A 26147-nucleotide genomic window follows, 5' to 3' on the forward strand; every position below is an offset into this window, starting at 1 on the left:
TATCATGCATAGATTTTTTTTTTGTCTTTACTGAATTGAAATTATGCAATTCTGTAATTTTACATTCTTTTTTCACTTATCTTAGCGTTTCCCATTATCCTAAACTCTTCCTAACGATCTTTCCAAGTGGCTGCGCAGTCCTCTGCTGGATGACTGTCTCAGAGTTCACTCCTCCATCCTCTAACAGGTGGATATTTAGTCTGTTTCCCATTTTGTTATTAAGCAGCCTCAGAAGGAAGGGAGAGCCGGACCATGTTCCATCCCTATCAATTGTTAACAGAAGCAAGTCAGATGAAAGGCTGCAGGAACACTGATGCGATGGAGATAGTGCTGAAGAATACAAAGGATGCAGCAAGATAGATGCCCTCCAATGAGCCACTGACTTCAGAGGCGGGCATGGGGGCACCTGTCCCGCAGGGCTCGAGGGCTCACCCTGGTTCGAAGCCGGGGAGGCAGCCACAGCTCGGGTTCCAGGCGCACGCTCCCTGCTCACAGTTAAGCATTGCCACAGCTACAGCCTATTGTTTCCAAGTCGATATCCCGAACACTGTTGGGTTCTCTTTTGGGCAGCCCGGGGAGCAAGAACTAATGAAGTGACAGCTCTGTGTTGCCCTCGCCCTGGGTGGTACCCTGTAACAAAGTGTGCAGGCAAATCTTACATTCCAATACAAAAAATCATGTTTACACTACAGGTGTGGCAATCGATGGAAATAATAATGAAGTCAAAGAAAGACATATCCAGCTAGTCAAGAAAAGAGGAAATGTCAAGGCTCTTGATGAAGAACTTTACAGTAAGTGGAAAGCACAGTGAGTGAGAGCAATGCACGTAGCCTGGGTCACTTTGCAATCTTCTATTCCAACAGCACTTGAGATGAAAAGTTCACTCACCCAAGCGTGGATGCACAGGCAGAGGGTTAAGCCCAGGCTGTAAAACTGAGTTTCCCAGAATGTGGGACAGTTTATTTTAGGTGGAACTGCATGGAGAATCATTTTTTTAATAATTAGTACTTATCTATTTATTTTATTTTTTTCTGATAAATGGTACTGCTTTTCCATTATGGTAGTGTTCTATAATTTTCTTTTTAAAGTAAACTTGTTTCGGTTAAGGTGACTGATAAGTACTAAATAAACAGCAGCAGGGGGCTGGCAGAGTCCCCAGGGTGGGCTTTGTGGTTGAGGGTGGCTGTGCTTTGGGCGCAGCTGGTGGGTCTCCCTTCAGTGAGGCCAGCTCGCCCTGACTGTACTGTGTCAGTGTTTATTTACACTGCAGCAAACGGATTTCTCTTTTATCTAGAACAAGACAGCATGGACTTAAAGGTGGAGTTTGAAACCCACTTTGGCATTGCCCACACACGCTGGGCCACCCACGGGGTCCCCAATGCTGTCAACAGCCACCCACAGCGCTCAGACAAAGGCAACGGTACGTAGTGTGGCCTTGCTCTCCTGTGCCGACGGTTGTGCCCGGCCCTGAGCTGCACCAGGTTGATCCACGCCCACTGCCAATTGGCTCCACAACTGGCCCAGATGCAAAGTGGTGGTACTGGACCTCAGCCTGGCCCCTGAGCAGTGCTGGCCCCTTAGGCATGCACAGAACAACGTGGCCTCTCCTATGAGTGCTGCTGGCTCTTGGGACCCAGCCTGAATGGGACCTGGTGGTGTGATGGGTTGAAGGCCTGAGCCCTGTTCCTCAACAAGGGACCCAAGTGTCAGAGGGCTGGCTCTTGAGGGAGGATGGGGCTCCTTCCTCATCCACCTAAACCCACCCCTGCCTCTGAAGAGAGTGACCTGAGCCAGGGCAGATGGCAGTGCTGATCTCGTTCGGCATCCGTGGGCCGCAGCAGCTGAGGGCTTGAGGTTTGGAGAAGCAGAGGCTGCCACTGGCGGCCCAGGAGCTCCTCCCAGCAGCAGACCCCTCGACTTGGCTTGCTTTGCTTTTGTAAAAAATCAGAATAGTTGTACATAAAGTCCAGACTTCCGGCATCCCTTGACCAACTGGAAGGTATGGTAACTGGGCTCTGACGCAGCAGGCCAAGGTCACAGAGCAGGGACACGGCAACTGCTCAGGGCAGCCACAGGGGCACAAGGCCCTCTTTAGTGGGCTGGGGGCTCACCAGTTCTCCCAGTTTCCCCTGTGCCAGCTCCAACTCGTGGGCCCCAGGACGGTTCTCCATGCCCGCTTTCTCTTAAATGACGTCCCCGCCCGCTCTCATGAGGGAAGGGCTGGTAGGTCTGGGGCTCCCAGTGGCAGCTCTTAGGGGCTCGTGTTCAGCCCCCAGGGGCAGTGGGGCCTCCTGCAGTAGGATACAGTGAGCATGTGAGATGGAGAGAGGGCACAATCTCTGACTCTTCCCAGGGCTCCAAGGGCTGGCTCCAAGGGCAGACGAGAGGCCAAGACATCATCCGGGCCTTCCAGTGAATCCCAACTCTGGGTTGGACCCAGTCGTGTCAGAAGCCCCCAGTGACCCACACCAGGCACAGTGGGGAGGGTATCTGGTGGAGAGAATGATCTCTGGATCAGCTAGGATGCCCACCCAAGATGCCCCGTGGCGTAAGGCAAGTTCTTGCCAAACCCCACATTACAGCAGGGATCAGAGTCTTCAAAGCAATTTTGGGTGCTTCTCAGCAGGCACTTAGCTAATGCTGGACCAGCCTCACTACACTTAATTGTCCTGGAAGTGAGGCCACAGCAGAGAGCAGCACCTCCCTGTGCAGCCTCCTGTCCACTGTGGACGGTGGTTCCCCAAGGCAGGCAGTGTGCCGCCCTGGGTGGAGGGACGGGCACCCCAGCCTCAACAGAGCCCGTGTGCTGCACCCTCTTTCCGAAGCACTCTGCAGAGTGCATCACCTGCCCAGATTGAAAGGGAAGGCCTCCTCTGGAGAACAGAAGGAGAGCCTCACATGCCCTGCTCAGCAGAGCAGCTAGCGGTAGCACAGGGGCTGGGCTGCACATGTGTCCCCACGGTCAGAGTCTCGGGCAGTGAGGCTTTGGCTGGGGACTGATCCTTGGATCCGGTTTGTTCCCTGAACCATAGAGTATCCCACTACTGGGGTAGGCACCCTACACCCAGGAGGGGGCAGCGGACCCCATGGTCCTGAGGACCCAGAAGTACATCCAGCCAAACCCCAAGCCAGATGCAGAGGCTGGTCCCTGGAGCAGCAATGTTGGCTGGAACCACGTTCTAGACCACGTGCCCTCAGGTAGCACTACCCCAGCCACAGCCTCCTGCCCACCCGGCCGTAAGGTGAACCCTCACGTCAGTGCAGATGACGATTCTGTGTCCCTGAAGCAGGGAGGCTCCAAGGAGATGCCCCCACCACCCAAACTTGGAAGTGCCTGCCCTGACTCAGGATGAGTCATTGAAAGAAAATAACATGAGAAATAAAACATTCATAAAATTTCTGTAGCAACTCATCAGTGATAGCTGAAGAGCATAATTTTAAGACTTAGACCCAGCAACTTCACAGCACAAGGAAATTACACAAGGAAGTTTTCCCAATGAAAGAAAATGTGACAAGGTTAAGAAAATAATGTAAAGAAATAATGTCACAGTAGATAAGGAAAAAAATAGAGAAGGGGATGGATATGGAGGCAGTTAATAGAGATCCAACAGGTGGATAACTGGTGCCCCCCCAGCGAGATCCGAACAAATGAAACTAACAAATTCACAGAGCTGTAGCGGAGACCAGCTGTGGCTCACACGCCTGCTGAAAATGGCTTTTCTTACTCAACCGACAGAGTGTTTGTAGGACCTCTCGAAAGTAAACAATAGGTTGTAAAAAAAAAAGAGAGAGACAGAAAATTATGGTAAAAATAAAGAAAAGGAATAAAGGAAAAGGGTTTAAAAAATATAGTAGGAGAAATCTGTCCTGTCCTGAAGAAAAACTTGAATCAGAGATCCAAAGATTCGCTGAGTAATAGTATTTATGAAGAACGACCAACATCTAGGCACGTCCTGGTGGGTAATCGAATCTCGAGGATAACGAAGAGTCTTTCTGTCATCTAGGCTGAGTGGGAAAGGAGGTTATTTCCTCAAGTTACTGATTCAACAGCTATTGATGGAGGAAATGCAGAGGCGACTGAGGTGGACGTTCCTCACCCTCCCAGGGTCGACCAGGGGGTCCCAGCTGGGCGGGAGCAGCCCAGAACCAGTGCATGGGGTGCGGAAGCGCGGCCGTGCCGCAGCGTGCGGGGAGCTGGGAGAAGCTGTACCCGGCGACCTGCAGAGAAGCGTCCCTGGCCACACAGGAATGTGGGTGAGCCCAGGGATGCCAGCACCTCTGGGAGTTTCCCCCCTAAGAAAACCCGAATTTTTAAGTGAAAACAAAATTTTAGACTCAGATCTTTTTACGGTTGCTAGCCTGTGGCCTCTTTGAGCCTGAAGCCTGTTGGGAATGCCTGGAATCGTTTCCATTTAACCAGGGGTTAAACGGGTTTGGTGTAAATACCAAAGCCTGTTTGAGGATATTGCAGACCAGAGCTCCATGGTGGTCAGATGGGTGGGTACTTTGTATCAAAGAGAAATGTATGTTTCCTCGGGTTCAAGTCTAGACACAGCAGACATCAGCTCTATCACTGCAAATGAAGTTTGCTTAACAGAAGTCCCTGGAGGAGCAGAGTTTGCAGAGTTTCAAGCTACTGAATCATTTTCCTTCGCATCTGACTTGAACTTCTCTTCTTCATAGCATTTCTCTCTTGATTAAACTTTTCCTCCAGAATTTGTTGTCATCCATAATGGGATCATCACAAATTACAAAGACCTGAGGAAATTTCTGGTAAGACACCTCCCCTGGCTAACATATGAGTCGAGTGGTATTGGTCTTCCCCGGGAAATTTCCAATTGGCACATCTCCCTCTGGAAACAAAGGCAGGAACTGAGTGAGACCCACATGGGACAGAAACCTCACCCCCACTCAGCCGCCTCCCCAGATCTTTCTGGAGGAGATGGCAGGGGATTTGCAATTACCTCAAGGGCTGCCACAGACTCGAAGAATAAAAAAAAATGCACTTCTTTTTATTAAAGTATCTGCGCTAAATAGCATATCAGCTCGTACCCCAAATGGAATGTGGAGTGGGAAGGCAGACAGCAAGTGTGTAAAGTATGGGACGGTCACGGTGTTGGTTGGGATGTGGGTGGCTTTGACTCAACACATTTGATCATTTCGACTGCTGTTCTTATGCAACGTCCAGATTAATGGCAAGGACAAGCTTCTGAGGCAGGGTGATCTCAGGGAATACCGGAATGACTCAGCCATGTTGGGCTGTGTGATTCTGGCAAACATTTCTCATCCCCTCCCTCTTTTCCTTGTTCTCGCCTTAAGTCTTTGCGAGGGCAAATCATAAGGGAGGAGAGGGAGCTGGCCGGGCCGGCATTGCGCAATGACAGTTATCTGACACTCTCTGTGCAACCAAATATTCCAGGAAAGCAAAGGCTACGAGTTTGAGTCAGAAACAGATACAGAGACCATCGCCAAGCTGATTAAATACGTGTTCGACAACAGAGAAACTGAGGACATTACATTTTCAACACTGGTTGAGAGAGTCATTCAGCAGTTGGTGAGTTATAAGTTCCACCTGTCTAAATCATCTCTTCATTCCCTCATTTTTTATAAGCATGTATTAGCCAAATTCGTGCAAAGTATCTAAGTATTAAAGATGGCTTGTCTACGGCGTCTGGCCTTAAGATGTTACACCCTTGTGGAATTGGGAGAAGTTCTGAGATTTTGGTGGTAAACATCAAATAGAACGTGCCTTGTTTCATTTTAACCTCTGAAAATGTGATTGGCCGTCTGATCTGTGGCTTCTTGTGATGGCATGTTGCTCATGGGACCTTGGTCATGGCAGTTCGCTTTGTCATCTTGTCAGTTGCGTTGTGTGTGCTGTTAGTTACGTACCTGAGATGAATTTAACTGATGTTGGAGACTTAGAATTGTAGTCTGTCTTCCTGTTTCAGTAAAGCAATTATTCGTCCAGGGGAAGAAACGCCCACGCGTTCTTACTGAGTGGAGTTGAAAGGAAGGTGGTAAAGACAGCAAGTGCGGACTCTTGAGAAGTTTGACTGCAGAGGAAGGGCACAAGGAAATGGCCCAGCGGTGGAGAGGATTGCAGTTCTGAGGGAGGATTGTGTATCTGTGACAGGAGATATCAGATCACATCTGTGCGCTGAGGGGAATGATCTGGGAGAGAGAGAGAAATTGGCGATGGCCCAGAGGACTGGACCCGCAGAACGAAGTCCCCTCCAAGGGGCACAGGCGGGGGGATTGTCCAAGAGAGGCCTTTCCCTGGAGGAGGCGGTGGAGCAGACGTAGGCCCGTGTGGGGTGTGGGGGCAGGGGAGAGGGCTCCACACCTCCTAGAGCTCGTCCTCCGGGGCATCAGGGCCATAAATAGCTCCCCCCAGACAGCAGGCACCTGTGTTCAAGGCGAGACTCTGGAACATCCAGGGTCACAGGGGGCTGCGGGTACGACACTGTGGTTTAATATATATCACCCTTCGGTGTTTTCAGAGTGTTTTTCAAAAAGTACATCTACTGTTGAAACCCTTTGCTCTGTGACTCCCCTTTTTGGGGGTCCGAATTTAGAGGATGTCTTTATAAATAAGAGTAATGTACAGTATAATGTACAGACTAGTGCACAGTAAACCAATTTGGTTTGGCAACACGGTATGTCTTCTTTTCCATTTGTAACTTTAAATTTCAGAAATATCAGTGATGGCACTTTGAAAGTTCAGTGACTTCTCTTATCTGAAGCAACACGGGGTTCTTTTTGGCAGAAAATGGGAGGCATTTTTCTATTCAGTTCTACTTCATTGTTGACAAAACTGGCAGAGGAATGTCACACTCCTCAGAGTCTGCCTGAAGCCCCTTCGTTTTGGGGGGTTTCAAAGGCCCTTAGTGGCCTGGGGATGCTGAGTCTGGCTTTCTCTGGCTGTGTGACTGAGCTGGCAAACCAGCTGTCACATGCTGGCTGCACGGCGGGGCCTTGGGTCTGCCCAGGGTTCCAACCCTTGAGGAATTTCAGATGGAAATCCAGATTTATAGCTGGTCGTACATAACCACAGTCTACTGGGGACATGGTAAATTAGCACAGGATGGTCAGAATGTAGGAGAGAATTTTGCACCAAGGTTTTAAATAGAAAGAGTATTTGAAGTCTTGAGTTAGGAGAACTAGATTCTAATTCTGGTTTGCACAAACTAACAAGCTGAGGCACAGAGGGCAAATGACGGTCATCACCATAGAAATAGTAACAAGAACAATGATGACAGCTCATGTTTCTATTGGTTCTCCGTGTGGCAGGCACTCTTCTGAGCACTTAGAGTGCATGAACTCACAGAAGCCATCCTAGGGTAGGACTGTTCTGGTTTCCCCTCACCACAAGGCGCACAGAAGGCTGCAGTGATTGTCCAGTTAAGAGGTGGAGCCAGGATTTGAACTCAGGCTCTGACATGTGTCGAGTTGAGTCCAGGTCATGGATTAACCCCTCTAATCCTCACGGTTGCTCCCTGAGTCAGTACTGTCCCTTAGGCCCAGCACAGGACCCTGGCCCCAGTTCTCATTTCCTGAGGTTCTAACTGCGCCAGTCCCCCCAGTTCATCACAGAGCTGGGAGTCATCCCTTGTGGGCCTGGGCAGGGGTGGTCCACATTGCTCACAATGAAATCCTCAATTTCTGGTGTCTGGTCCTTCAGCGTGTACAGTCTCTCTCACTTCCTCTCCTGACGTCACCCTGCACCAGCTGTCCTGCATTCAGCACCCTCCTGAGTGACCCCAGGACTGCCCTCAGTGAAGAGGGGCCGAGTCCTCAGTGGCCTGGCTCAACCAGCATGAGTTATTCTTCACTCTTTTCTCCTGTGTTTTCAGGAAGGCGCATTCGCATTGGTCTTTAAGAGCATCCATTACCCAGGAGAAGCTGTTGCCACAAGGTGAGGCAAAACACATTGACATTTCCAATAACAGATAAATAAAATGAAACTGCTCAGCTTGAGGCACAAGGGAGGGGTAGGGCCTCTGGCAAACTGGAAGGTACTCAATCTAAGGGACAACTGTGGCTTAGCCACAGAAAAGGTACCCCACCATCTCTGTGGCTGAAGCTTCTGATTTTTTAAAGATAAACTAAAAAGTTGGATTTTTTTTGAAATCTCCAGATTTTTAGAAGTTGACAACAAATTCAAATTAAAAATAAAATTGTATAGCAAGGGCAAGATCCAGGTTTCAGATAAATTTCAGAGACTTTCTTTATAAAAGCATGCAAAATTATGAACAGAAAACTAAGAACAAAAATGAACATTGATTTGAATCCAGTAAAGAAGAGGCCTGTCAGTCCAAGAGCTCAAGTTTCATCACCTTCATGCCAGCAGTGTCCTGGGAATCAGCTGAGAGGGCCTGAGTCAGCCCACATGTCCCTCTGTTAGAGTCCCTGTGGCCCCCAGCACTGTGTGGATTCACACAAGTGGGCATATGAGTGCCATCCTATTATTTTATATTCAGATAGGTGGATTATCCATCCATCCATCCATGCATTCATCCGTCCATCTGTCCATCCATCCATCCGCCATCTATCCATTCATCCACCCATTCATCTGTCCATCTATCTATCCATCCGTCTATCCGTCCATCCACCGATCAGTCTGACCATCCATCCATGTGTCTATCCACCCGTCTATCCATCCATCCATACATCTGTCCATCCATCTAATATATGTTGACTACTTACTGTGTGCTGTGCCCTGGGAATCTAGTGGCACCCAACCTGGTCCTGCCCTTAAGGATGGGACAGTTGTGCAGGAGGACAGAGCAGGGCAGAGGATGGTGATGTTCTGCAGTGGGGGCTGGGAAGTAAGGCACTGGGGGCCTGAGCAGGAGCAGGTGTCAGCCTGAGGGAGGCAGGCAGAGGGACCAGCATGAGCAAAGGCAAGGGGCCCAGAGCAAGCATGGCATTTTGGGGATCTGCAGTTAAGACAGGATGGCGGCGGGAGGGGAGCACTGCTGGGACTTGAGGCTCTTGCAGTCTCAGTGTGTGCTTACTGACACCTGCTTTGTACCAGGCATGGGGGACAGCAGTGAATGAGATCACACAGACACCGCCCCGCAACATTGAAAGCTAGTGGAGAGAGGGGATGTGGGCAGAGGGCGAGCTCTGCAGGGCCTGGGATGCCATGTAGGCTGCAGGCTTCATTCTCAAGGCACTGGGGAGCCATCGAGAATGCACCTGTGGCCCTGGGAGACTGAGCCAGAGACGGCAAGGCTGTCCCTCGCAGACTGTCACAGTGTCTAGGCAGGAAATGATATGAATGTATTATGATTTTAATTTTCTGGGACAGGAACTCATTTACCATTCCGAATTTAATTCCTTCCAATCATAGAATTCTAAAATACCAGTTGGTCCTATCAAATTTAGAAACCCCTTTTGAAATCTGATATTACCATGATATTGCTGTTTTAAATGAATGCAGAAGAAGGCAGCATGAAGGAGCAATGAAGCTTTATTTTTCAAATTGTCTGTAACTGGTGGCTCTGTAACCTCCGGGACAATCTTGGGGATGTCTTGGGAGCATTATATGTCACAAAATCTGGAGAAGCCACAGAGCTCAATCTACAACAATAAATTTGGGGAGACATTTGCCACGAAAATTGGATGCCACAGTGCTTTCTCACTGTCATTGTTATAAAGACTCTTGAAGCTCGTTCCCCGTGGGGCCCGGGACTATACTCTGATTTGCTTTAAATATGATCAGAGATTGTCCCAAATAGGCAAGGTATTCACAGCACCTTCTTCAAAGCTACAGACTTTGTCCCCCACTCTGAGAAGTCAGAAGTGGGGTCCAAACAGGGCAAACTAGAAAACAAGATCTGTTATTGTTGAAGAAATATTTAGGGTCTGTATGGAGTCAGGTTAACAGACCAAATGGATATATGCGGGCTGGATTCAGGCTGGTTTAACCATAGGTCATTAGTTCATTGATCTAAGTTGGTAAGAAACTGGTTGAGGTAAAATATTACCTCATTGTATTCTAATTAATGTGTTTGAGACAGCGCTTCTAAATTGTCTTATTAACACATTCTCAATGTTTTCTTCTTATTAGTGAGCCAGCGTGGAGGGGAGAAAAGGCATGCGTTCTTTAGTAACTGTGAGAATGTTACTGTCTGGGTTCTGGCTAAAAATCGCAGGTCTAAAGAGAGTTACAAAAGTGAACAGCTCATTACACTGCACACCCACACACCCATTGTGAATTTGATTTTCATGCTGTCATTTATAAGAACGGGCAAAGAGTTAGGTTTCAGAGGCAGGATACCACTAAAATCATGGAATAATACCTTCACCACAGTAACTGCAGGAGTCATGAACCATGAAGCACTTTTTACTGAAGATTACCTCCTGGCACGGGTGGCTAAGCGGGGGGTCTGGGGATGAGACCTGAGTTAGGGGCCCTCACTCCCATCAGCTACAGGAAGTCCCCAAGGCTTTGCCTTGTGAAAGTTGCCGTCCCCTTTGTGATGGAGTCTGCCATTTGCAGACCGAAGAGTCGGAACTTCACCCATGGGTGCCACTCAGGCAGAGAAAAAACCACCTTGAAAGTGCCTCCAGTGGCCCACAGAGTCAGGTAGACCCAAAGCCAGTCAGTTTAATCCCCCAGAGCTGGAGAGCAGCTGAGCGAGGTGAAGGGGGCAGAGAGCCTCTGGGCAGGTCTTGGGCATCAGGGGCTCCCGCCACAGAGATGTGCAGCACACGGAGGCCAGCTGGGGACCAAAGTGCTCCTGTGTGCCACCAGGGCCTCCAGGCAACTCTGTCTCTAACGTGTGGGGATTCACTGGGCAGCTGGGTGGCGCCATGAAAGTGAGCTTGGATTGTCGTGCTAGCCTGTTGGTCCCTGCTCCAAGCCTTGGGAGCATCTTCTCGTGGCTGAGGAGGCCGTCTTGTGGAACTCACCAGGACGCTTTGCCCCAGGGAAAGGGCTAGATGTGGGGACCCTTCCTCAGTGCTCAGAGGACATCCGGCCCCGCCAGGGTGTCAAGGTTGTGGGTAATTCGATTCCCTCTTGTCTCTGCAGGAGAGGCAGCCCCCTGCTCATTGGAGTGCGGAGCAAATACAAACTCTCCACAGAACAGATCCCCGTCTTGTACCGGACACGTGAGTGTCTCAGAAGGCCCGGCCCAGGGCAGGGCTGCTCCGGCAGGCAGTACCCTGGGAGGCAGGAGGCCTGCCCGCCGCTGGGGCCAGCCTGCATGTGGTTCCAGGTCAAAAAGGCTTTCATGCAACTGGCTCCATTTATTCAAAAGCTTTTTACTATGGATATTTTCAAACATATACACAAGTCGGGGAAGAGGCACGTGGCTCCCTCATATATAGCACCCGTGCCCTGATCTGAGTGTTGATTTGGTTTGTTTGGAGCCGTTTAAATGCTCTTGCAGCAGCACTGTGTTATTTGGGGATCTTTTATATGATTTGGCTGATGCAACTAAAGCTAAAAATTGCAAATTTCTCCCACACATTCAAAGAGGAAATTGGCTCCATGCTGTGTATTATTCAAACAAAATAGTTTAACAGGATTTGCAATCCTTTCCTTCCTTTGCTAGGCAATATTGAGAACGTGAAGAATATCTGTAAAACAAGGATGAAGAGGCTGGACAGCTCAGCCTGCCTTCACGCCGTGGGTGATAAAGCGGTGGAATTCTTCTTTGCTTCTGATGCAAGGTAGCTAACCCTTGTTTCCTTTCTTTCCTAGATTATGTACTCAAGAATGACTGGCTAAACACCATTTCTTACTCATCCCCTGATTTGAGTTGTTTTCTCATGGCTCAGCAAGGGGTGGAGATGATGGCAGATTTCAGCTCTCTGTGGCCCTTGTCCAAGAATCCTTGTATAGTGAGCACCTGCGTGGCTGTTGCTGGCAGCCATGGTGGCCAAAGGCCAGGTCCACTGACCAATACAACGTTTTGGGCCTGCATAGAATAATTGTATGAGTTGCCAACACTTTAATATTGGGAGATTTCACATAAAAATCTGGATTTCTATCTTCTTGGGAAAACCAGCAGATCTGAGCACACTGGGCTGTGCTCCCTCCTGCCTCAGTGGTCTGGGGCCACTCAAAGGCTGCTCCCTTCAGATGGGGCAGGCGTCTCCAGAACTTTGGTCCTTCCTGCACCCCACCTGCCTTGGCCTGAGTTTGACCATTTGTAAAAGAGCCAAGATTTAGGGTTTTAGTCCAATTGATTCCACAGTCCATGTTTTCATCAGTACACAAAACAATAATTCTGAAATTTAAGTTGGCTTCATACCGTTTTAGGACAAAATATTTATACACACACTCAGAAAAGACCAAAAACTTTCCTGCTAGTTGAAATAAAAAACCACCGCAAACACCACCACTGCCTCCTTCCTCCATGTCTTTGTTGTGCCACTTGCCCAGCGGCCTCTCACAGGGCCTCGCTGTGAAGCCGGGAGGACACCACGGAGGTCGCCTGGGACACACGGAGCAGAAGGAGCCTAGCGCCCACGCTCAAGGCCTGTGTCAGCCCACAGCCAGCATCGCCCTTGATGCTGACAGGACGGCCAGCGTTTCCCAGACTGTGTTCCTTAGAGCACCATTTCAAGAGAGATGTTTCTCAAAAAAAGAGGCATGAATGCCTGAATGGAGATGCAATCATTATTAGTAGGCAATAGGATTATATACTTTCCCACTGAAAGGCCATTCGAACTAATACTGCGGCTGGTCAGAGAATAAAGGTGTGGAAATGTGAGGTCCCAGTGGTAGCCACTGAGCTGAGCTGAGGGCCACGCCCGCCTCGCTCCTGCTTGTGTCTCCTCACGTGACTGGGACAGTAGGCTCTCAGCAAACCCTTGTTGAACAAAAAAGTAATCTATTTACCACAGTTGAAAAAAACGCGTTTTTGTTCGTTTGTTTGCTTTAGTGAGGAAGGTTTGTCCTGAGCTGACATCTGGGGCCAGTCCTCCTCTTGTTTCGGTTGGGGACCATCAGCCCTGAGCTAACATCTGCGCCAGTGTTCCTCCATCTTGTATGTGGGGCACCTTCACAGCATGGCTGATGAGTGGAGTAGGTCTGCACCCAGGATTCAAACCCAGGCCGCGGAAGCAGAGCACGTGGAACCTTAGCCATTCAGCCACAGGGCTGGCCCCTGAAAAAAAACTTTTAATCCCTTAGTAAAAATAGTGCAGAACCTGTTTGCAGAAGACTACAAAAGTTTACCATGAGAAAGAAAAAGAAATTTGAATAAAGGGAGAGATTTCTTTGGTAGGAAGGCTTAATATTATTTTTAAAAATAATGTAATAACAATTATTTTTTAAAGATATTGACTCTCCTTAATTAATCTGTAAATTCAATTCTATAATTAAAATCCTCAAGATTCCTTTGTTTGTTTAGATTTTTTGAACTTAAAAAAGTGATTCTACAATGTATGGTATATAAACAAGAAAGCAAACACAGGGGGCTGGCCCCATGTCCGAATGGTTAGGTTTGTGCGCTTGCCAGCCCAGCATTCGAAAGTTTGGATCCTGGGCGCAGACCTATGCACTGCTCATCAAGTCATGCTGTGGCAGCATCCCACACCAAAGAACTAAAATGACCTACAGCTAGTATATACAACTATGTACTGGGGCTTTGAGGAGGTAAAAAAAAAGAGCAAGATTGGCAACAGATGTTAACTCAGGGCCAATCTTCCTCACCAAAAAGAAAAAAGAAAGAAAGAAAGCCAACACATATTGAAAAATAAGAATGATGAACCTGGGTGACCCTCCAGGTGTAAAGGTGCCCTGTAGAGCTCTTATGACGACAGTAGCCAGCATGTGCTTTGCACTGACAGCTGGACACTGTGCTGAGGACAGGATGATCCCATTTAATGACCATAACAAACCTCTGGTGAAGGAAGGCACAGCAGTCATCTCCCGTTTCACAGATGAGGAACCCAAGACGGGATTTAGAGGGATCATGTCTGTGTGATCTGAGGGCACAGTGTGAGGCAGAGGTGAGGAGTCCACCTCGGGTCTGTCTAATTCCTGGGCCAATAGTCTTAATGACTATCACCCATTTTGTAAATAAAAAGTAATAATTATTTTTAAACATACAGAGGTACATGCACACATAAATACAAACACATGTATTAAACGCTGTCTAGAGGGCAATACAATGTAAGCCGGGTTTATCTCTTGGAGATAGGATCTGGCCATTTTCTCCTTCTCGTTATTCTGTGTTTTCTACTTTTTGAACACTGGCTGTATATTGTTTAAAGTATTTTTTCCCAGTGCAGTGGCTTTCCATCCTTCTTAATCTTTTCCCCTAGGATCTATCTGGAGACACCTCTCTTAGAGCTACAGAATTTGATCATTTTTCCCAAACTTTGCATCAGGAGCTTTAAATGCTCTTTGTTCTGAGCAGGACTTGCGTGGGTGTGACACTTGATAGAATGAGGTTTTTTGCTCGTGTGGCCCCTCAAGCATCGCCTTCATGGTTTCCACCGTATCCGTGGACCACTTGTGCTGTTGATTACCCAACTTTCTTTTTCATTTACTGACTTTTCCAACAAATTTATTTTTAAAAGAAACTTTCTATTACCATCTCAAGGGAAAAATCATTATTACTTTCTCTATAAAGCTGCTCTCAGCCTTTCACTTCTTAGTTTCAACAGCCATTGATGGTGGGTGACTAGAGCTATTAATAACTAGGAGTTAATAGATTGGTTATTCTAAGTCTATCCTTCCTTCTTTATTAGCTATGTTCCTCCTGTAAAGAGAAACTTGCCTTCGTAAACCATGTGATTACTCTGAAAGACAGACCATTTGGAAAGGCAAGATAAATACTTCATTCTTTCCCTTTACAATTCAGAATAAGGTGCTGGTTGCTGAGCATTCTCCAAAGGTGACACTGTGTGGATCCTGATTTGAAGAAAGCAATTCTAAAAGGACATCTATGAGATTATTGGGAAAATTTGAACATCCTAGATGTTTGATGATGTGAAGGAATAACTATTAATTTTAGATATGATAATGGTATTGTAAGGGGAGGCGGCCAAGGCAGGCAGAGTGAGGTGAGGTTAAAACCTCACACAGGTTAAAAAATAATCCTTATCTTTTAGAGCTATAAGCTAAAATATTTACAGATGAAATGCTGTGATATCTGGGCCTGGCTTCACAATCATGCTGGGGGGAGGGGAGGGAAGTGTAAATCCATGTGTATAGTGTAGTGTGCCTGGCCCTCCTAAAATGCCGTCCCGTGCTACTGATAGGGACCCCCCACCGGGGAAGCAGTGAGTGACTGCGTCTTGTGACTGTCGAGGGCAGGCCCCGTCTGTGACGCCTGTGTTTTTGTTGCTCCAGTGCTATCATAGAACACACCAACCGGGTCATCTTCCTTGAGGATGATGACATCGCCGCAGTGGCTGATGGGAAACTCTCCATTCACCGGGTCAAGCGTTCGGCTAGTGATGACCCATCTCGAGCCATCCAGACCTTGCAGATGGAACTGCAGCAAATCATGAAAGGCAGGTGTCCTCTGAGGGCCCCTGTGCAGCGGCCTCAGGGGGCAGGTGCTCTGAGACTCTCTGTGCCCTGCCCTGGCGGGCGCCACGGCCCTCCTGCCTGCCGTGGCCACGGGGGCGGAGCTGTAGGTGCTCTGTGGCTCACACAGCTCAAGGGATGTGGGGAGCTCCTGACTGTATCCATCTCTCTGCTTGAGCTGACCCCGTCCATCACCTGCCTCCCTTCACTGACTCTCTGGGACACATTCACACACTCCTGGCATCATCTCTTCTCCGGGTGGGAGGCCTGCAGTGATGGCGGACTGTGGATTGCTTTCTCCTTGCAAGGGGAGCCTGTCTCCTTGACCCACGTCTGTCTCCTTGCATACTCTTCTCCACAGGGCGGCCTGGGTAAACTTCTAACAACATGAATCAGACCCTCTTATCCTGCTGGGGAAAGCCCTCGGGTAACTTCCGCTGCTCACAGAATAAAATCCACCCTCCCTGCGGCCGCCTGGCCCCACCCCACTGCACGCCAAGAGCTTGCTCCCCTGGGAGTCATTGCACTTGCTGTTCTTCTCACGAGACTGGCTCTTTTTTGATCATCTCCCCGGAGATGGCACCCCTCAGAGAGCCCTTCACTGATCCTGGTCTGCAGCGGCCTTTTTACCCTGCTCACCTGTCTTATGTGCTTCATGGCACCCTCTGTGCAAGGCCTCTGTCGAAGGCGTCAGACAGGGAACATGGCGATGTGTGGCATCACGTGCTGTGCCTCCCAGAGAACACTCCTGCCCTGTCTATGGGCACCTCCAGAGATCAGGCTCAGCACCTGTCAGGGGCCAGATTGTCCCTTTGACATCATCCAATTCCATTTAAAGCAGAGCCCTGGAAAAGCATGTGTGGCTGAAAAGTTTTTCTTTAATACAGAAGCTAGGAGGTTATTTGTTAAAAAGAAAATTGCCTGTTTCTTTGGGCTTGCTTAATTTGTACTTCCCTAAGTAGGTGGGTTTTGGGAAGTAAAGTATTTTCTGGCCTAGCTAAGAGGAGTGTGGCCCAGGAAGACCAGCCACGCATTTGTCACTTCCTCCCTCCCTCTCTCAAGCTGCAGGGTCTGATAGGTAAATTGGAGACAGTAATTGTACCTGGCCTGCTTCTCCCTCACTTGTCACCATGAGCATCAGGTGGGACAGTACCTGGGGATGCCCTTCGTAATCTGCAGTGGGCTTCATATGTGTCACTGTGACTACCTGCATAACGATGTTTCACCCTGATTAAAAGTTAGGCAGTGGAAATGTAATGAAATTAAAACCGACCCACTTTGTTCGTTTGACTAGGTAACTTCAGTGCATTTATGCAGAAGGAGATCTTTGAACAGCCAGAGTCAGTTTTCAATACCATGAGAGGTCGCGTGAATTTCGAGACCAACACAGGTAATGGCTTGCCTGTGCCCTGGGCCATCGCGCACTCCCTGTGTGCACTCAGCCCTAATGCCCTGCCCGCATGCGCCCTGCAGTGCTCCTGGGTGGCTTGAAGGACCACTTGAAGGAGATTCGAAGATGCCGGCGTCTCATCGTGATTGGCTGTGGAACCAGCTACCACGCCGCTGTGGCCGTAAGCACGCGTGGGGGGGGTGAATGGTCGGGGAGGGAGCAGTGGTCTAGGACACTCGTCTTAGATGGTACCCGGCATCGGGCCTTGCGAATTCGGTGCTCTGGAGCAGCCTGAGAACCAGCGTGGAGCCCTTTCTCCTGCAGCATGGCCTGTGAGTTCCTGCAGTTCCCTCAACACCTGGACGTGGAGCCGCCACCTCACAGACTGCCCCCAGAAGCCAAGCTGCTCGTGGCCTGTAGTGTCCGTGACTGACTTTAGTCCCCGTTCTTGTTGGCTTCAGACACGGCAAGTTTTGGAGGAACTGACCGAGCTCCCAGTGATGGTTGAACTTGCTAGCGACTTTCTGGACAGGAACACGCCCGTGTTCAGGGACGATGTTTGCTTTTTCATAAGCCAGTCAGGTAAGGGGTACAGGTTTGCGCCAGTGCATCTCAGGGCGCTGTCCTCCCAGCAGCACCCCATGCGCCTCCCTCCCTCCTCCGTCCAGTGAAGTTCTCTGCACGCTGACCCTGTGCCACACTCTCTTGTGCATAGGATCCTTTCATCCTCAGCAGCATCAGTTACTGCTCCACTGTACAGGGCGCTATGCGGCTAGGGCTTCTCCTTCTTGCCAGTCTAAGTCCAGTGAGGGACCCCTCACCAAGGTGTTCATAAATGTGTGCTGGGTTTAATTTAGTGGAGAAAAAGTTCTCCTTCAAAATTCTGCTCATCGAGAGTCACTTTAAGGACTGTGTGTGCTCTCTGCACTGTCCACACTGCCCACCAGGGGAGGTGAGGAGAGACACTGCTCCCTGGTAGGGTCCAGGGCACCCTGGGCTCAGTGCCGCCTGGTGTGGTCCTCCCACTCGGCTTGGACATTTGTTCCAATCGGGCCTGGCAGAGGGTTGAGGATGTCATCTAGGGCCTTGTGCTTGGCGTCCCCATGAACTCTAGGAGGATTTTTAAAACATTTTAATTATGGAGAATTCCAAACCCTTACAAAAGCAGAGAGATTCACATAAGGAATCGCCTAGCCTCAGCAATGATCAGCTCGCCCCTCCTGCGTCATCACATCCACATTAACCTCTCCCCTCCACTGGGTTATTTTGAAGTCAGTCCCAGACATCGTTATTTCATTTATAAATACTTCAGAATGTATCTCTAAATTATAAAAGAAAAAACATAACCACGATGTCATTATCACAACTAAAACATTGATAGCAATGCCCTAATATCTATTGGGACTTTTAATGCTGCTTCCATTTTGAATTTTTAATACCATTTTTATTTTGATGACAAACTAAGAAAAACTAATACAGACATGCCCACCATCTGGCTCACTGCCTGGCACCCAGGTGCTGCCATGTGACTTCAGGTGACAATGTTTCCTTTGGGTTTATGATCCCATCAGAGCCCATCAAACATTCGTGAAAAGCGTTTCCTGAATCAGTGGGAGCCACTAACCAAAGAACAGAGGTGGATTTAATGTGAAAATAATGCAGTGACAGCTCCTAAGTGTCACATAGAAGGGGTTTAAACTTTCATTTTGTTCAGCCCTTTACCTTAAATTTTAAGAAACTGTATCAAAAACTGGGGAGCAGGGCTGATAAAGATGGCGCTGAGGAAGGGCCCAGTGATGCCCTGGCACAGTGGACAGAGTCTGAAGAGAAAAAGGAGTGGAGGATTAGGCCATACAAGCACCAGCCTGCACCCCGGAAGAGCCAGGACAGGCACAGCCAAGAGCAGCGGCCATCACATGGGTTTGGTTTTATGGTCTGGATCATATTTAATTTAGCTTGAGTTCTTTAGGACTTCAAACATAGGGAGTTTGTGCTGGCTTATGCATGAACCTATTTAAGTAGTTTTATTGTATTAGAAAAATAATTTGAGTCCACATTCGGAGGTTGCAAGAAGTGTTTTCCTTTAAAACAAGATCTATTTGAGAAATGCCATTTGGGGGCATTCTTGCTTTTTAGATGTTAAATCTCAGGACATTCTGAATAGGGCAGCTTAGAGTCCTAGAAAGGGCACTGGGGGCCAGGCCCGCCTGGGTGGTGCCGACTCTGGCACCACAGCCACTTGGCCTTGAGTGAGCAAGTCACTGGCTTCCTCCATCTCTAAGCATCTTATCCCCAAGGGAAATGGAGAGGATGGCCCCAGGCTGTTGTGAGAGCTCGGAGACAGTGGATGAGAAAGTGCTTGCTACGTAAATAGTAGTGAAATCTTAAATCTAAGAATCAACCCAAAAAACCCTTGAGCATACATTTTTCTTTCTGAGCACACACTGACTGTGTCTGGACACCAATTTCTGCATAAGAGTGGGGAGTAAATGAGTCGGAGGCTGGGGGTCCGGGCTGGCACAGCCACGCACCTGTGAGCTGAAAGGAAGGGCCTGTGTGGCAGGGGAGACCGCTGACACCCTCCTGGCGCTGCGCTACTGTAAGGACCGCCGGGCTCTGACCGTGGGCGTCACCAACACCGTGGGCAGCTCCATCTCCCGAGAGACCGATTGCGGCGTCCACATCAACGCGGGCCCAGAGATCGGCGTGGCCAGCACCAAGGTAGAAGGGCCTGGGCTGGGTGGATGGATGGAGGCCGTTAGGGGCCCAGCGGTGTGCCTCCTCCCGCGTGGTTGCCGTGCGCACTTTCACTCCTGCTCTGCCAGCGCCACTGTTTTGTGCACAGGCTTACACCAGTCAGTTCATCTCCCTGGTGATGTTTGGCCTGATGATGTCCGAGGACCGAATTTCTCTACAAGACAGAAGGCGGGAGATCATTCATGGCCTGAGATCTTTACCTGGTATGTTCCAGAACTCCATTTTCCTTATTTTCAAATCCAGTGGGCTTTTCTTGGCTGCTCTCTTCCTGTCCTCTTCCTTACGGAAGAGTCACGGTGCTGTTAACCGTGCCTTCCTCCTCACCCCTAAATCCCTGCAGCGGCTCCCTCTGGGCCGAGAGAAGGCCCTTGGAGCCCTACACGCTGGGCCCCTGCTGCCTGGGCCGTCATCGCACTCCCTCCCAGTCCTAGGGCTGCCTTGCTGCCCTCTGACCCTCAGGAATGCCAAGCTCGTTCCACCGCGGGGCCTGCAGACTAGCTCTTTCCTCTACAGAAACCCTCTTCCTCCAGCTCTTCATACAGCTGAGGGCTTCTCATCACCCAAGTCTCAGCTCAAATGTCACCTCTTGGGACCCTCCTTGGCCACCCTGACTAACAAAGGCCCCAGCCGCCTGCCCCAGCTCCCTGTGAGACAATAGCCTGTTTCTTTTCTTTATAGCACATGCTGTGATCTGAAATGACCTGTCCACCTGTGTACTAGTTTGTCTCCTGATTAACGTGTCAGCTCAGTGAGCACACAGCCCTGTCTGTCAGAGTCATGGCTGGAGGCCAGGTGCCAGCCAGGGCAGGCACGCAGTAGGTGCCCAGGAAACCCCTGAGAAGGAGCAAACGGCCCCAAGCCTCTTCTGTCCAGACTGCTCCTTCATAGTCTCACCAAACTCTCCTCATTTGCTGTGTCCCGTCTGTCGTAGTCAGTGAGCTACAATGTCTGTTGCACTAAAACTCAAGTTCTTTAGGGGGCCATGGTTTCAATCACTCATTCATTCATTCACCACACATGCATTCAGGATGCAGCGTGTGCCCTGGCGCCTGGCCACCCTGGCACTGCCGAGACGAGCATGCTCCCTCCAGGCAGTCACTCGCTCTCCGGGGAAGGAGAGAGGTCTCTTGGGTTTGCTTTGTGCAGCGCTGACAGTGTGAAAGGAAACAGACGTCACCCCATGGTGACACGGTGACATGGAGCCAGCACTGGGGGCAGGATGGTCACGGGGCTGAGGGGTGGGCCCTCTCAGAGACAGGGAGGGCACTTAGTTCTCCCTGGGAGCTCAGGGCAAACCCCAGAGAAGGCAGTCAGGAAAAGCCACCATCCAACCACACAAGGCCCAGGGATCTGAATCTGACCAAGACAACACGCTGAGCATTTCCTGACAAGCAAAGTATTCTTAACTTTAAGGCAGTTAATAACCCTGCAAAAACAGTACCCTATTCTGCTAAGTCAGCAGTTCTCAAGATGTTGTCCCGAGGTCCTGGGGGTCTACAAGACCCTTTCAGCCAAAACTATTTTCATAGTAATATATTATTTATAACAAAGTGTTTTTGCCTTTTCCACTGTGTGGACATTAGCAAAGGCAGTGGTGGCTGCCGATGGCGCCTTAGCACACTTCAGGGCAGAGGCTGCACACTGTTCTCGTGGCGGTTGTGTTCTTCACGGCCTGGACCCAGCTTCACTTAAGAGCGTCCTTGAGGATGCAGTCAAATGCTTTAGTCTTATTAAATTGCAACACTTTTTAATATGCTATGTAACAAAATGGGAAGGATGCATAAAGCGCTTCCTGAAGCGGGGACGGGTGTTTCAAAGAAAAGCACCTGCAGTTGTTTCAGTAGCAAGCCAACTTGGCTATTTGGTAGACAGTTCGAGAAATACAACTGACAGTTTTTGTTGCCAGTGATAAACTTCGAGCTTTCAACTGAAACTTAGGATTTTGGAAAACTTGTAGCTTGTCAACATGAGCTTGACCACTTCCCAACTCTTAAAGACATCTCTGATAAGATCATGGTGATTTTAACAAGTGTGATTTTTAAAAAATGTTTTATGATGAAATGTGTCCATTTTTAGAAGATTTGCATAACTCAGTCAACCGATATTTTCCAAATAGCCAGTGCATGATGTTACAAAATTATGTACATGTACAACATCCATTTAAATAAGTGCATGATAGACCAATAAGTTTTAATGTAATAAGGTAGGAGAAGTTTATTCATATGATTTCAAATTCCACATTTGCAACTACCATTTTAAGAAATTACCACTTCTGGGGCCGGTCCGGTGGCGCAGCGGTTAAGTTCACACATTCGGCTTCTCGGTGTCCCAGGGTTTGCCGTTTTGGATCCGGGTGCGGACATGGCACCGCTTGGCAAGCCATGCTGTGGCAGGCATCCCACATATAAAGTAGAGGAAGATGGGCACAGATGTTAGCTCAGAGCCAGTCTTCCTCAGCAAAAAGAGGAGGACTGGCAGTAGTTAGCTCAGGGCTAATCTTCCTCAAAAAAAAAAAAAAGAAATCACCACTTCTTGAGTTGGATGTAGTATTAAAGAAGAACATTCACAATTATTTGAAAACGTTATTTAAATACCCCTCCATTCTCCAACTACAGATCTCTGCGAGGCAGGATTTTCTTCCTCTCCCTCAACCAAAAACCAAAATGCATCACAACAGATAGAATGAGGAAACAGATGTGACACTCTTTTATTAAAAAGTCAGACATTAAAAAGATTTGCAAAAATGTAAAACAATGCCACTCTTCTCACTAATTTTTTAAAAATATATAATGGGTTTATCATTATTTTTAAATGAATAAAATATCTTTAATGTTCTCAGTTTCTAATCTGATAAATATTGATAGATATAACGCACAAAAACAAAGGGTAAGGATTCACAATAATTTTTGAGTGTAAAAAAATCCTTAAACCAAAAAGGAAAAGTGCTGGTCCAACTTACTTTGGCTTTATCTGGAGACCTAGCAGTGGCCTGGACAACGGGCACTGATGTGGAGAGTCAGCTCCGTGGCTGGCCAGCTGGGGAGGGAGCCCCTCTGAGCCTCAGTTGTCTTGTCTGTAAAATGGAGCTAGAAATAACACTTCCCCGCTTAACTACATGCCCAAGAAAGTCTGCACACAAATTTGAATCACCATCCCAGCAAGGTCCTGGCCAGTAAGCCAAATTCTTTCCCATAATGTAAATTTAAAACCCATCTAAAGTAATGCAAGGAACCCAAGTGCACTAAGTGATGTGAGTTCCAAAACCTTGTCTTATACACCCTCATTTTTCTCTGTGAATCTTGTTTTAAAATCGCTGTGACTGGCTCTCCCCCACTGCTGTGTGCATGGCTTAGGGCTGATCAAGGAAGTCTTGTCGCTGGATGAGAAGATCCATGACCTGGCCCTGGAGCTCTACACGCAGAGGTCACTCCTGGTCATGGGGCGGGGCTACAACTACGCCACGTGCTTGGAAGGAGCCCTGGTGAGCCCCCTCTGCCCACCCCCCACCTCCACCAGCCACTGCATGAGGGCAGGCATGGGAGAGACCCCGAGAAACACGCAAGAAGGAGGGCAGAGCATTGAGCTAGGAAGGGGAGTGATTGGGGACCTGTTGGCCACCGTGTGAGGCTGCACTGAGCACCAGCTCATGACCAGGTGGTCTAGCGCTGGGGACTGAGATGGGGGCTCCAGTTTCCTGAGGAGAAAGGGCAGGGTACCCTTGGGGCTGTGCCAGGCTCCATCTAGGAGAGCCCACTCACACCTCATGAGCATCTTCCAAGAGGCTGGCAGTTACTGTCCACACTTTACCCAGGACGAAACTAAGTCTCCTTGCTCAAGAGGCCATGATTGATCCGAGAGTCAAACCCAGCTCCATGTGGGCTTTGCTTTTGTCCACCCCTACAAGCAGCCTGTGTGGGAGGATTGAGGTCTCAGCACAGTTTCCCTGTTGCCTCTCAGACTTTCAGGAGACCTGGAGATCCTGCAGGAATTGGCTTCGCAGTCCCTGCCTTTTTTAAGTCAGTGACTGGCTGTTTTGCCCCCTGTGGCAATAATGATCTGAACCAGAGTAAGAGAGAGCTGGTGGAGGGGGTACAAGGGCCCAGGACCACCGGCTACCGAGAGGGTGGACAGTGCTGTCCAGGGGCCTGAGTATAGGGCCTGTGCTTTACTCACTGTCCACTTGCTGCTTATGGGTCGGAATGCCCAACCAAAGTCCACTGGACACAGTGTCACAGGTGAGGCAGCACTTGGTGCTGAGACGAGGGCATCATCCATGACCCAGTTGGGTCCTCTCCTCTCCCAAGGGGAGCAAGTGGCTGCTCCCATTTGAAAGTCAAGCGGCTCACAAGAAACACTCGCAGAGTTTTACATATGGTGGGGGGTGGGGAGGGTGCAAGCCATGATTTGCCTGACCAGGAGTGAGCTCCAACTTCCACAAGCTGCCAGTGGAGATTCTGCCCCTGCCAAAGGAGGTGAGGGCTGGGCACGCTGCTTCTCAGTGGGCACAGTGGAAGCAAGGCCTGAGTGGGGTGCCCTTTCAGCGCCCCCCATGACTCTGCCTCCTGGAGGGGCTCAGCTGCAGCGCCTGAGTATGCTGGTGAAAGATGCGTATTCAACTGTGGCTCCAAGTTAGTCTTTGGGCAAAGAAAGAAGCTTTCACGCTGCTGCTGGCACATGTCAATGGCTCCTCTGTGGTCACTCGCGGGCCGCACTCCAGCTGTCTGTGGCACCCAGAGTGGAGCCACGCTCCTGACAGTGTTTCCCTGACCCAAATAAATAGTTCTAGGGGAGTTAAGAAATGTTTTCCTTGACACTCTTGCCAGTTCAATAACGTGGGTTTAATGGTAACTGAACAGAAGTGGATCTCCCCAAATATAGGGAGAAATCCCAGTAACAGCCCAGTGTGGGATTTCACTTCTTAGGTGAGCTGGAGCAACCCTTTGGAAGTTATTAATGGTCTAGGATTAGGGGGATGGTTAAGCAGATAATGGAATGAAGGCATATCTCAACAGAACACAATGCTGTCATTACAAATGATAACTGTGGGGAGGCCATCTGGCCAGCCACAGAGCGGGAAGGGGAAGCTAGATTGACAGTGACTTGTCCATCCAAGGGGGTGGCTGTGCCCGAGGGCTGGTCTGGGGACACAGGCTGTGTGCTGGGCTTTGTGCAGTCTCTGGACAGCAGCCAGCCCTCTCCCCTGGCCCTGGCCTTGCCAGCTGCCTCCAGTGTTGTTGACTGCTCCGTACGTCCATCTGCCTTGCAGCCCTCAGCTCCCTGCCTTCTGGCATCATCCCTCTCCCAGCTCCCCTTCCTCCCCTCTGGCTGATCTGCTCCAGCCCCTTGTCTGCCCAATGTCACACTGATCCCACCTCATGTCTCCCCAGAAAATTAAAGAGATAACCTACATGCACTCAGAAGGCATCCTGGCTGGGGAGCTGAAGCATGGGCCCCTGGCGCTGATTGACAAGCAGATGCCCGTCATCATGGTCATCATGAAGGATCCTTGCTTTGCCAAATGCCAGAACGCCCTGCAGCAGGTCACAGCCCGCCAGGTGAGGGCTCTCAGCTGGGCTGAGGCCATCTCTCCTGTTCTCTTCCACACATGCCCACCTTGCCAGCTGTCTGTCAGCACCGGCTATGGGTGGTCCTGCCAGTGAGTGGGTGTGACTACACATTCTCTCCTGGGCCCCTCATGAGTGATGCACACGTTCCAAAAGGGACTGGCCAGCCTGTGGAAGTTACAGCAAGGTGAAATCCAATCCATGTGAGCTGGCTGCTGCCTCACGGCTCAGCACAGTGGTCAGAGCGAAGTTATAAAGCAATTGCTACACTTCCCTGCTTAACACCTTCCGGCGGCTTCCATCAAACTGCGCTGACCCACAAGCCTGCGTTAGTTATCTGGCCCCTTCCTTCTGTTTCCCACTCATGTGGAGGTGATTCCTGCCTCCAAGCCTGGGCGCCCGCCCTTCCCTCTGCCCGCCATGTTCTTCCCTCATATCTTCAGCGTGGTGGCCTCTCCTCATTCATGTCTCCATGCACATGTCTCCTTTTCAGAGAGGACTTTCCAGACCTCCCCAGTGCCTCCCAATATTATCCTGTTTGATTGCCTTTGTGGCATTATCTGAAAGTCATCATTATTTATTGGTTTGCTTGTTTATGTTTTTGTTTTCCACCACTTGGCTATGAGCCCCATTAGAGTAAGGAGTGGTTGTGCCCTGCCCTTCGTACGGCACAGTGAAGCCACTCAACAAAGGGGCGCTGAATGATTGCAGCAGGATGGTGGTCACCCACCGGGGAAGGGAAGGAAACCCACCAAAAAGCATCAAACGCTTTGTCCTCCACGTGAATTGTACACATCATCTCAGCCATAATTCCAGCAGAAACAAAAGATTGTTGTCATCGTTTCAGTAACGTTGATCTTGGAAACTCTGCTGCGCGTGAAGGATTGCTTCTTTCCGAGGCGATCTGCATTTTGTGATCACGTTTCTCTGC

The 26147-nt window shown here is 49.4% G+C and overlaps 1 protein-coding gene across 3 annotated transcripts in view; it reads left to right on the plus strand.

The window, feature by feature from the left end:
- The window catches only part of GFPT2 (glutamine-fructose-6-phosphate transaminase 2), a 39599-nt gene that overhangs the window by 10958 nt on the left and 2494 nt on the right, over positions 1–26147 (plus strand). The window contains exons 3-17 of one of the 3 annotated variants that reach the window (XM_046666625.1): positions 693–791; positions 1295–1420; positions 4715–4773; positions 5420–5554; positions 7857–7918; positions 11045–11124; positions 11571–11688; positions 15326–15489; positions 16800–16895; positions 16979–17076; positions 17357–17477; positions 19459–19616; positions 19741–19855; positions 23006–23133; positions 25040–25207. In XM_046666625.1, the coding sequence (XP_046522581.1) occupies positions 693–791; positions 1295–1420; positions 4715–4773; positions 5420–5554; positions 7857–7918; positions 11045–11124; positions 11571–11688; positions 15326–15489; positions 16800–16895; positions 16979–17076; positions 17357–17477; positions 19459–19616; positions 19741–19855; positions 23006–23133; positions 25040–25207 (1727 nt within the window). Of the gene's footprint in view, positions 1–692; positions 792–1294; positions 1421–4714; positions 4774–5419; positions 5555–7856; positions 7919–11044; positions 11125–11570; positions 11689–15325; positions 15490–16799; positions 16896–16978; positions 17077–17356; positions 17478–19458; positions 19617–19740; positions 19856–23005; positions 23134–25039; positions 25208–26147 lie in introns of those variants that run through there. The other 2 variants (XM_046666627.1, XM_046666628.1) reach the window with 2 other exon arrangements.

This window comes from Equus quagga, chromosome 7 (assembly GCF_021613505.1).
Source record: "Equus quagga isolate Etosha38 chromosome 7, UCLA_HA_Equagga_1.0, whole genome shotgun sequence".
Taxonomy (NCBI): domain Eukaryota; kingdom Metazoa; phylum Chordata; class Mammalia; order Perissodactyla; family Equidae; genus Equus; species Equus quagga.